At 34.4% G+C, this 12,756-nt stretch overlaps 1 protein-coding gene across 1 annotated transcript; it reads right to left on the bottom strand.

The window, feature by feature from the left end:
• Positions 1–3,656: 3,656 nt before the first annotated feature.
• On the bottom strand, positions 3,657–11,809 carry LOC112528908 (sodium/hydrogen exchanger 2-like). The gene is made up of 15 exons (XM_025139942.1): positions 11,595–11,809; positions 11,214–11,424; positions 10,943–11,061; positions 8,396–8,493; positions 7,624–7,683; positions 7,488–7,534; positions 7,212–7,406; positions 6,763–6,809; positions 6,510–6,576; positions 6,294–6,394; positions 5,451–5,552; positions 5,214–5,352; positions 5,065–5,127; positions 4,726–4,809; positions 3,657–4,304 (listed from the first exon to the last, which is right to left on the bottom strand). Exons 2-15 carry the CDS (start codon positions 11,391–11,393, stop codon positions 3,957–3,959), a joined length of 1,650 nt encoding a protein of 549 aa, XP_024995710.1. The 5' UTR covers positions 11,394–11,424; positions 11,595–11,809; the 3' UTR covers positions 3,657–3,956.
• Positions 11,810–12,756: the final 947 nt, after the last annotated feature.

Genomic DNA, 12,756 nt, shown 5'->3' with positions numbered 1-12,756 from the left:
ATTTTGCATTACGATGCTACTGAAAATCCTTTTACATTATTAACACAGTTATATTTACGAAATAGTGTAATCTTGAGGGTGGGCCATGGAAGAATAATGAAGGAAATTGAGAGGTGGAAAAATGGTCAAACCGATCAGACTCGACAATTAAGAGAAGCAAAAAATAAAATTCAGAATTAAAGGGGTCGTCTATCAAACACTTACCCGATAAGCGCTTACTGATAAAATTTAACATTATCATTTATTTACAGAATAACATTTTAGTCCACCAAAAAGACATGTATGCAACAATTTACCCGGTAAGCGCTTACCATGGTAAGAGTCGTCGCCCTCACTTACCGAGTTGGACTCTCGGTCCTTGTCTCCCTCTTACCGGGTAAAATTTTTGATCCCTGCAATATTCATCAAGTAAAATAATGTGACTTGATGAACGCTTACCCGGATAAGTGTTAGGTAAATGGCTCAGAACAACACTTTTATTGTAGCAACTCTCTTTATACGGGTGTACGGTGGACCACATGCTTTTCTTTTTTAATAATCATGAAAAAAATGTACTTTGGGTTTCTATCTCTTTTATAGTTACTTAATGGACCACATGTAATATTCTCATATATTCAACATAAAAATGAACTATCTAAATAGTATTAAGACCAAACTGTACTGATGACTTATGAATAAAAAAAATTATATATTAATTGATAAGTTAGTTGATGACTGATAAACTAGCTAATAATTTATAAGCTAACTGATGAACCAAATACATTTGATAAAAACTAGTTAAAAATGTAAAATGATAAAAAAGAACGTGTTTAAAAGTTAATAACCAAATACAAAATTTAAAAGATATCTACATTAAATGATGATTTTAAATAAGCATTATATATAATATAAATAAAAATAAAGTTTATCATTCTTACATATCTTAGTTAATTAATAATTTCTGAAAAAAATAATTAAATTAAATATTTTTTTTTATTATTTATGAAACAAAAAAAATATATAACTTTAATTTTTATGTAATTTATAAAAACATTTTTAAACTTGTTATATTTGTTTTTTGATAATACATTGAATAATAATAATGTGAAACAAGTAATAATAATTCTAAATAATCAATAATTAATACTAGTGAATAATTTACCATTAAAGTTAATTAATAATTTGAAACAAATATTAATTAATAATTAAAATGAATTATTAAATTGAAATTAATATTAATTAATAATTAAAATTTCTTAATCAATTAAAAATAATATTAATTAATAACAATTAATATTAATCAGGTGTATAATCGGAAAAAAAAAAGTGGCAAAAAGCTCCTCATGAGCTACTTTCTACTAGCTTTTCAATAAACTAGCTTATAAGTCAGGTTATGACATCCAAACATGTACTCAAAAAATAAAGCTAGCTTATGTTTGCCAAACAGTGCCTTAGAAGATTTTATGTGTATGTTGTTAGATTATGCAACCGGGAAATAAATATAAATACACTGGCATTTGTTTGTTATTTTTACCTTTATTAGAAAAACACTACAAAAACTGTTTCTACCACGTTAAATCTCTGGGCGTTTGGGAACTTGTTCAAGGCAACGTGTAGCATCCTCTGATCTTACGATTATGACATTACGACCTCGTGTATGTCATATTATGTTTTCTCGGTAGGTGCTTATTTTGAATCATAACGATGCTTCACAAACAGGTTTTTATCTAACATACTATTGCATTTTGCTCTGTTCTTCAAGGGACGATTCATGTCGTGTTCAATTCCATTAACCAAATTTCATTTATGCGTTTGGTTCATTCTACGAGTCTCAGTAAGGAATTCAAAATCCACGATACGCGGAACTTAAATTCCTTGGGTTATAACAAAAAAATTAATATTTGGACAAAAGTTGATTGTTGACAACCCCAACCGATCCCATACGAAACTTGTTTTCAAGTACACCAATATAAGGGTGACATTTTTAGCTCACTCAGCGGCTGAGACTAACGAGGGTTCTGAGACCCGTTTTGATTTTTTTTGACATGTGATCTGGATTTGTACTTTGATCAAAAGCTTATCACGTGTCCGTCTTTTTTTACATGCTTTTCAAAGTTGGAGCTCGAGCTTTATTGACTTGTTCTTGTTACTTCACATTTCACTTAGATGAATGATTCAAATCTTTGATACGAAATGACTGGTTTTTTATTCATACCTATAACCTACTTTTGGTCTAAACGAATTGTCGTTGATAGTTATGGTTCTAAAATTGAGAATTTGAGATACACGATGACCCAATTTCCTGATGACATAGAATTGATTGATTGATTCATGAAATAGTAAGAACGTAGGAAATAAGAGAAAAAAACACGTCGATTTGAAAATAGTGATGGCCAAACTAGCCCAGCCCGGCCAGGGACCGGTTATAGGACCGAAATCTGGGACCGATTATGGATTTGGGGTGTTTTGTGGGACTGGAACCGGTTATGGCCCGGTCCGGCCCAAATTTTCAAAAATGTAGCTGTTATTTTTCAAAAAATTAACCGTTTATCATTGTTTTTTTTTTTTTGCTTTCTAAACACTATATATAAGTGTCTTGGTTGAGGGGTTTACATACCAAGTTCTCGATACGCAAAAAACGCAAAAACGTTCACAATTCTCGGTTTCTCGCTATATTTTGTAAGACAATGTAATTTTAATTATAATAAAACGCATTTTTAAAGTGTATTTGAATGACCCAATTACAAATTTTATAATGTATTGAAAATATATATCATTAAAAAAAATATATTTTTTAAGAATTGGACCGGTTGGGATTGGGACCAGCGACCAATAACCGATTACAATAAAGCTTGGCCGGATTCACCTTTTTCGATCGAGACCGGTTATGACATGATCTGTTGAGGTCTGGGACCTGTAAATGACCCTAACTTACAAATAGAGGTGAACCAATGAAGGTCCCAGTGGCCTCTCACTTGCCAAACCGATTTCGCAAGTAGAATTATTTTTTGAGTATGAAAATGTGTAAACGTTAAATTTTGAGGGATTTTCTAGGATATTCGAAAATACAAGGGACATCAACCAAAAAACAGAAAAATCCCTTGAAATCAATTAAAAAAAGGAAAAAGTCCCTCGAAATCTGCAAAAAACTTAAAACAATTCCAAGAAACTAAAAAAATTATCTGAAACAGTGGAATTCGGCTAAAATCACATTGGGCTTACGTCTAAGACGTAGTCTTGTGTCTGGCTCGAGAGTTTGATTCCATTGAAAAATGTATTTTACTCTCCAAATCGACACTATTGATTTCCCCAAGGTCAAACCACATTGACTTTCCACGTGATTAAACCTCCCTTTACATGTCTTTAATCCACCTTAAAGTTGCACCCACTCGAGAAAAAAAAACTTAGGTCCGGCATTGCTTACTAACCAAGTGGATTATGAACCCGACCCTGGTAACGAGAATCCCCCAACATCTCGGACTCATCATCGTACATTTTTACGAGACAGATGTTGCATGAAATGCGTTTTTTGATATCATATCTTTTATCTTGAACAACGTTGTAGTCAATGATGACGTTCGTAACAAAATCCACACGTTGCATCTGCTTGTGATCAAGGAGTTCTCTAACAGATTATCCAAAATAGGGGAGATAGGACTCGGTCACGAACACGATATAGCTTTCAAACCATCCAAAAACGCGACTTTTTGATTATCTCATTTATACGCAATCAAATACATAAATAGAAGGTTCGACAGAAGAAATTTGGTACATACGCATAGATACACAAATTATACATTACGCTTTCAAGAAGGTGTCGATGTACGACCATAATCTACACTCCCACAACTCACAACTGATTCGCCTTTAAACTAAATACTAATCGGAAAACAACGCTCCCGATCCGCCAAAACGGTAATGACACGATCGTTCAAAAGATATTTCAGTATCCAATATATAAACAAATACTTATGACTCTACGACTCCGTTTCTTCGTCGATCAGATGATGAACACTTTGTTCTGTTGGTGAACCGGGAACATAGGGTACGAAACCACGACCACCGAAAACGGGACGCATGAATGCATTATCGAATTTTCTCCAATAATGGTGAACGGTGTGAGAAGGCGTTGAAAGGAGCATTCGTAAACTCGAGGGTCGGGGGACATGTTGGGGGAGATCGGCTTCAGAATCCTGACCGTTTCCGAGAAGTGGCACAATGAAGGATTTAGGTGTCGTTGGTTCGGAGGAAATCATTCGGTGTAACGAGTTTTTGGGAGCGGGCAGCAAGAGTCTGACAAGAGGCTGTGTGATCAGACCAAACACCTGCACAAATGAACAACACCGGTACATAGATCAGAAATTTGCATCCAATTCGGTAACAAATAGTTGAAACTTAATCATCATTGGCTGAACGAAAAACTTTTTAGAAATGAGCAAATTGCATGAAAATATAACCTACTGTGGTCTGATTCCTATTTTGTGTGAAACATACTTTCAAAACCTTCATTTTGGTATATCAGATGTGATATCTGAGACATTTAGACCAAAGTACATTAAACAAAAAAGGAATCGGACTAAATTACATTGCGGTTTCATGCATCCTCACATGTATATCAGGTACCTAAATGACTAAATATTTGAGATGCCACACCTCAGGTACCAAAATAAAAGTTCTGAAAATACGTATCTACAAGTAGAGCGGCTGTTTCCATTAAGACCCCCGCAAATGATTAAGATATCTTACCATTGTACTGAAGAGGACGACGGTGATGGTACTCGTTATCATGATTGCATTCCCCCGTAACTGTGTGTGGCCTAACCTCGTGAACTGCACAATCAATCTAGCTTATCAACTAGTTTACCAAACGTGACTAATTTATCAATCAATTGCTAGTTTTTCAGCCAACAGCCAGCTTTTCAGCTAACAACCAGGTTTTCAGCTAACAACCAGTTTTTCAGCTAACAACTAGTTTATAGGTTAGTTTCCCAAATATATAAAGCCTTAGATCAGACAAATTTTATAGGTTAGTTTGCCAAATATAGCCTTAGACCAGATAAATAAGAAAACTGTTAAGTTACCAACCTGGTTATAAGCAAGGGCCATCGACACAGCGCCTCTCATAAGACCGGCCCACCATATTAAAACCTTAAAAACATTAAGAAAAAATTGGAATGAGAAGCTGAGGATATGCCGGTAAAATCGGATACATGGAACCATGAGTAAGAACATACTTGCTGCCTAAAATCGATTTTCTCGTGGTGATTCTTCCTCGTTAAGTTGGATAAAAATGATAACGGGAAGACAAAGGCGCCTCTACCGACCAAAACCAATCCCAATAAAATCGCGCTCACTTCAACTGATGTCCCGGGGCTGGCAAAAGAAAAAGAACCACCCACAACACAAACTATAAGGATGGCCATCGGTTAAAAACGTACATAAATCTTCTTTGTTTTCTTTCTAAACCATACCTGTCTGCTACAACGCTCCACTTCTCAATATCTAAAGCATCCATACCGACATAAAGAAAGATAAACAGCTCTGCAATAAATGACAATGTCGCAAACGCATGCCTGCAAATATGGGCAAGCAGATACAAATAAACTAGTTAAGTACGGTAACAATAGCCTAATATTTCACAGGTTCTCACGATTCTCAACATTTTTTAGATTCTAATTTGATTTTCGCCTTCCCAAAACAAATGCCCACATTAAAAAGCATACAGATTAAGAAACGTATAATTATTACACTTTTTAATTAACAGAATGACAATTTTACCCTTAATGATGGAGAAAAATCCCCCCTCCACTCTCCATCTCCTCGACTCTTAAATATTCATGTGTCATAGTTAAGAGAAGAACTGAAAACTTAATGAATTATAACTATCGTATTTTTTAAAGTGGACACTCATATGTGACAAACTTAAATAGAAAACACTGGAGCTGTTTAGTTACAGCTTAATGAGCTTAATGGTCTAGACGGCTTATTCGCTCGGCCATACAGGAGTGTCTCTTTATGGCTTTATTGTCAAGCCATTAAGCCAAAATGGCTAATGGAAATAAGCCAAGACCCCTCACTTGTCCACGTTAAGCCACCTCCAACAAATTAATACCAGAAATGCCCCAGAAATAATCCAACCCTCTTTCTTTGCCTCCCCCAAAACACATTGGTCTCCCGTTCCTCATACAGACAAATTTATTTAGACATACAACTTAGCCCATACAAATAAGGCTTAATGGAAAAAAAGAGTAAGCAGCCTCTTATTTTGGGACAGAGGGAGTATATAACAACAGTAACTAGAAGAGTGAACATACTTGGTAGTTACTCGAGATTTCTCTGTGACATTATGCCAAGTGTAATGAGACATCACGATTCCACAGAAGAATACCGTGAGAATGCCACTCAAATAGAATAACTGCAATAGAGATTGATGGGTATCAGCTAAATGGCCCCAATACTGAATCTTTAGCGGTTATTGCAAGATTATAGAAAAAAAGAAGCTTGCAAGACGGCAAATAGGTAGACTTTACCTCAGCTAGCATGTATGAAAGATAAGCCATGAGTATCATTATAGCAACTTCTCGATCTGTCGAATGCCTACAAACCAACAAGCCGAAGAAGTATTAGTCTCCTAACCGTCGTTTCAGGGAAGCAAAACAGATAAAAAAACTATAACATTTGGAGCAAATAAGATCAAGAGAACTGGTTAGCTTGCCACTCAGAAAATATATAAGAGAAAAAGATTCTATTTTGTCATCAAGATATAAAAAAAACTCTATGTACCTTCCAAAGTATAACTTCTTGATAATATATGCACTTAGTAGTCCGGCCTGCAGGAGTGGAAATAATAACATCACATGGTCGTATCTTCCAAAAAAGCATCTCATAAATACGCACGGAAATAAGGGTGCCTTTAGTATGCAGACATGACCGGATGGAACTGAGGTAGGCAGGAAAGAATTGTGGAAGGTTTTAATTTGACATGGGTAGTTTAGTAACTTACTTTCTTGTCTCATCTCTCTGATTTTAGTAATTTGGTGAGAGAAAAATTGCATTTTTGTCCCACTCAGTCCTATCCTTTTCCAGTCTAATTGTCGTGCCAAACGTGTGACAAGTTTTTGTTCTGTCCTATCCCACGTACCAAATACACCCTAAGTGAACATAAACACATCCACACACACACACAGAGAGAAGAGAGAGAGAGAGAGAGAGAGAGAGAGAGAGAGACTCACTCCAGCTCCTAGAAGTGTACTTGTGATAAATAAATAAAAGAAATTTCCAATCAACTGAAATGCAACACTTGTTGTGATCTGAGATAAATCAAAGTTTTGAACAGCATTGAAAATGACAACGGATGTAGCATCATTCACGACGCCTTCCCCAAACACCAGACTGTACAATAAAGGCGTCTGATCCTGATTGAGCACCTACATTATCGGATGAGATACATTAGCGCACGAAAAACCTTTCTGACTAAAAACCAAAGCTAAATGATATGCTGTGTGTACCTGCAAAGTGCAAACAGAATCGGTTGCAGAAAAGATCGCACCAATTGCTGCGAAGAAGTTTGAAAGTTTAGCAAACAAGATATTCAACGATTCACGAATGAATAATTTTTAGAGGGAAGTATAGAACAAGTGATACCAAGATAATCTCCCAGCTCAAGAGAACCAATATCCATCCTCGAGAAAATGTTTATAGCACCTGTCCATAAATAATACCAACTTCTTTAGATATTGAAAACCAAGCAATGTGTTCAAAAAACGAGCATAAACCAACAAATATCTACCAACACTGCAATTGAGAACGAAAATATGGGGAAAACCGATTCCTGAATTTAGAAAATTCAGAAACTTTTCAAAAATTTCTTTCAACTTTTTGACATATTAGAACTAGATTAGAAGATGTCAAAGGTAACAACAGATCAATTATAGTTTTGTATATGCATCTTTATTAGTTGTGATTTTGGTTTTTACTGAAGCATGTTGAAGTAATAAATTTGGTTGACTACGAAGAACACGAGGTTTGCTTTTAGGTATATATATTTGATTTCTTATTATGAAGAGTTCATATTTTGACTTTTTCCAACTTCGCTAAAACTTGTCTATTATTAGAAGGGACGTATGTCCGATGAAAATACAATTTCCGCAAGTAATATGATCACACAAAGAATTACAACTTGAAAGTTGAAAACGATGGGAAAATGACAAAGGTCATCGATATCATCAATTGAGATGAGCAAATGGTAAAAGTAACCATTTTTTCAAAATTTCCTTTTATTGCATTAAACAGATTTTTGGTCATATTAATACCTGTTCCATTTTATCATAACTATTTAACAATTATCGATTATGCCACATAATTCTATAAACGTATATAAAGCTTTTCACCAAGAAGAGAACATTTCAGTGCATACCAAATGATATGATTGTGAAAGATATCACAGTACCAACAGCACCAAATAGCACGATGGTCATGAAATTGCGAAAAAATTGTTTCTTCTTAACCTGGAACCTGTTCATTTACGAGAAAAAGTAAAGAAAAGACAATTAGTGTCGTAACCATGCAAAAATTAAATAACAATAAAAGAAGGAAAAAGAAGGCAGTCCAGTGGATGCTTTGACAAAGATGTGTTTACATGGATAGCCGTCAAAGTGGCATTTTTTTATTTTTGAACGAGAAGTGACAAAAGGTGACAAAAAAGAGTCACATCACAGACAAAATTAAGTGGACAGAAGCACAACGCCAGCCCAAATGCAAATGTAATGATGCTCAATCTATTCACGACCACCTTAGCAAACTTTCACAAATGCTTCCTTCTGTGTTGCAAATCATGCAAAGTTCATCATGGTAGTATTTTCTAACTGTTCATCGACCACCACTATCACCTCTTAAGCACATGATCGTTGCAGAAAAGAACATAACTTTTGCTTTTAGACTTGATGGATACTAACTTGTGCATTGAAACTTTCTAGACAACTTTTCCCCATAATATATAAAGCACATAACAGCTAGTTAAAAAGATGTTTTACTCTGCAAAACTTAAAACACCGGAGCCATTAAATGTACATGGACATATTCTAAACGTTTAGTGATTGAGAAAGGAAAGAAATAGGAAAAGTGACACAAATAACACATTCTTCTTTAGGGTGCAATATTTTCGTTCACATTTTTTTTCTCAAAACCTTTTTACAAATCAGGGGTCTTCATGTAAATATGCACTCTACTCCTCAAGGTGGAGGTAAGGTCTGCATGCATCCTACCCTCCCCAGACCCTACTTCATGTGGAATTTATTGGGTTCGTTTGGTTTATGAAATCTATTTAACACTTCTGACTTAACACAACTATATTTTAACTGATAATGTTATTGATCAAATGGCCATTTTGCTCTAATGGTATTACAACAACATTGTAATAGAAGGGAAATGATGGAGCACCAAGGCACCCCGACTTCATGAGGGTTCGGGAGGAACTCTTTATAAGCAACATTTCCTTTGCATCCCACAAGGTGCATGTTTACATGACTTCACCCCTTGACCTTCAGATCACAACTGACTAACATAACTAGTTGCTCTAAGACTCATCCCCACTGCGATATCTAATATATAAATTAATTAAATAATTAATACCCAAATACATGAAGAGAACTAGCTCAATACGTATGGTCATGATAATATTTATTAAGAAGCAACTAAAACTTCTTTTTATACTACATTGGTAAGCTAGAAATTAGATTGTGTTTCATCAAGTCGCAATTACTCATGATATTTTATTAATAAGAAGTAAGAGTTCATTGAAGTGATCAATGCTTATCCAGTACTGTAGAAATTATCTTGTAGCAGTATTGTAAAACTAATATCATGAGACATTTCATACTTTTGAAGACATGTAGAAAACAGCTTGGACTTCTATCTATTTTTCGTTTGAGACCATATTAACTTTATTTGCCACGATAATAACAGTTATGGGGTAAATACACCAATCAATAAGATAATAACCAGCGAAAATATAGCCAAATTTTGTCAATAGTCTTAATTCAGTGAATCTAAAATATGTCAAGAATCCAATGAACCTGAAATTGAGTTAGGCAACTACAGTATGCTAACTAATTTTTTTTTTCTTTTTTCCTCAGTGGCTTGCTGATAACCCCATACCCCTTTCAAAATTTTCGGTAATAGCCTGTCCAAGGTTCAATATTGAAAAAATTTCAGAGGTTTTCCCTGACTTTGTCCGTGTCAACAAACAATTCGAAATACCTCGACTTTTTAGAACAGGTCCGGGCTACCTCTCAATAGTTCTAAATAATCAGCCCTTTGAATTGAATAAGCGAGGCTTTCCCGGTAGAAATATCAAGCTTATAAACAAGAAAATCATTAATGTCCCCAGGTTGTTGCCACAACTAAAAGGAGCCGTCTCCTTCCTAAAATGGCTTGTCATGCCTTTTTCACTCGGATCTTCCACCTGTCAACTACAGATCAACCAAAAGTACAAAGAGATGAACAGACCCAAATAATACCAAACTGGTTGGGGCATCACATTTTTTGATCTATCTATGCTTTTTTTTTTACATTCATACGTGAAGATCACCTAGGACTTCCTAGTCAAACTTTAGATGCTAGTAGAAAAGTTTAAAGTAATCTAGTCAATCTTGGTTTCTTTCTATAGGACAATGGAAGATACTAAATTGGATGCAAATCTTTTTCTTGGAAGGGTGTCCCAAGCTATGCCTGGACTAATCCCGGCAAATTGTGACAAGAAATTAACCCTGATAAACTCAGCGGCACGATTGTTGTGTATGGATGGAATCGAACACCAGGTAGATGGGATATTCCACCACATCCCACCGGACCTCAACCACTACGCCACAACCCTTGTGGTTTTGAATGCAAATCTTTCGATAACAATCTTGAAGACACTCATCGTTATAGAAAGTTTACCAATTAGAAACAAACTAAAACATACCCAGCATTGAAGATGATCGGTGGAAGAAGATAAATGAAGAAAAGATCTTCACTAAAGACTAGAAGATGTGAACTTGTTCCTCCACTAATTAACAAAATAACAACTCCTGTGCAAATACCCTGCCATCAAACGAACAATAAGAATCAATACACATAATTTCAAAACCCTTTTCCATTTTCATCACATTCACAAATCAATTTCAAGAATAACCCATTAGATTTGCAGGTAATTATGTAACCCAAATGGATTAATAGCATAAACACAAACTTACAATAACAAGAGCAGTGATAGATTCATTCATCCATCGATTCTCCTCCAAAAGATGACCGATCACAATACAAGCACAAAGAAGAGCAACAAACAAGTTCATAGAAACAATGGAAGCGTACTCAGAGGTACCCAATGTACTGCTACCCATCTTCCCAACCAATAACCCGAAATCAAACCCCATCGTCGAACAACAATCTTCAGCAGCTTTTTATCTGCAAAAGCAATATTTAAAGAGAATCTCAGATCATTGAAGCAAACGAAACAAAAACCAACTTTACCAACAGATTGCATCACCAAATCCAACTTTCAACACCAAATCACGTTGGATGCCTAGATAACACAAAAAGGGCACACATAAAGAAGCATATAAAGCTGAAATTACCGAACACAGTTGCATAAATTATGAAATTGAGCTAATGGGTAGCCAGGTTATCGAGTCTTGATCTCAAGACTGATGCCCAGATTCGAATTCCAGCCCACCAAAACAAGAATTGTTGGGTCGAGAAAGAGGCGTGTTTTGATTCTCTTGAAAAAGAATTGGAAGATTAAACGAGAGAGAAAAAAAAGGAAAAGATTTGGGTTGAGTTGAGTCGAATTGAAAGACTGGAAAGTAATGGAATGCACGTAAAAGACGCCAAAAGTTCAACTGTATTTATATGTGATTCAAGATCGACAATGAGAAAACAAGACCATGGGATATTTTTTGAAGAACAGTTGATGCCACCATTTTAAGTTCATAATTAATTTTAAAAACTAATTAATGAATTTCCTTTTTGGACAATCCAAAATATTTGTTCCTTTTGAATCATTTGAATTAAACACCAATTAGATTGAAATTAAAGATAAAATAATGATTTTTTTCCAGTGTTTTTAATAGAATTGATAATATTCTAACTATATCTATACTGTATTATAAAGCATTTATCTATACTGTATTATAAAGCATTTGACAAAAACTGTTAAAAACTATTTTTATATATGAAGTACTGTTTATTGATGCACATTACTTAAAATTCAAGATTACAAGTAAATTGTGCGTATATTAAAGTTTCATGTAACTAACTGCAGATAAACATAATTAAATAAAGAATACAAATCTCATTTTAAATATAAAAAATCTAAAATATAATTAGGATAGTTATTAACTTCTAACAAAATGTTTAATTGTTATTCTTATAAAAAAAATTATATTATTAAACCAAAGATAAAAATAATAAGTAAAGAAATACATAAAAAAAGAAATTTTTTTTAAATAGTTAGTTTACTATTAATATCAAAAAAAAATTTATCATATCTTCATATTTATATTTTATTTAAGAATAAAAACATTACGCTTTTTCAAAACTACATAAAATTGTATTATAACATCGATTGAAACAAAGAAAAAACGAAACATTAAAATCGAGATGTATCTCGCTACATTGTGCGAGTACCCTTCTAGTAATTTATAATTACAGGCAGGTGTGAGCCAGATTTTTGTTGTAAACAAGGGATCATTGAAAGCATGTTACGTGTCTACGACCACGAGATATTCATCGTGAATA

The sequence above is a fragment of the Cynara cardunculus genome (genome assembly GCF_001531365.2).
Source record: "Cynara cardunculus var. scolymus isolate 2C chromosome LG 16, CcrdV1, whole genome shotgun sequence".
In the NCBI taxonomy this organism is placed as follows: domain Eukaryota; kingdom Viridiplantae; phylum Streptophyta; class Magnoliopsida; order Asterales; family Asteraceae; genus Cynara; species Cynara cardunculus.
Note: the sequence above shows the minus strand (reverse complement) of the source record. Positions and strands in the feature narration are given on the sequence as shown.

Coding starts and splice junctions, on each gene's coding strand:
- LOC112528908 (XM_025139942.1), bottom strand. CDS start 11,393: ATGGGGTTTGATTTCGGGTTATTGGTTGGGAAGATGGGTAGCAGTACA. Junction 5,353..5,450: donor TGGAGCGTTGTAGCAGACAG/GTATGGTTTAGA, acceptor TTCTTTTGCCAG/CCCCGGGACATCAGTTGAAG. Junction 5,128..5,213: donor AAATCGATTTTAGGCAGCAA/GTATGTTCTTAC, acceptor AATGTTTTTAAG/GTTTTAATATGGTGGGCCGG.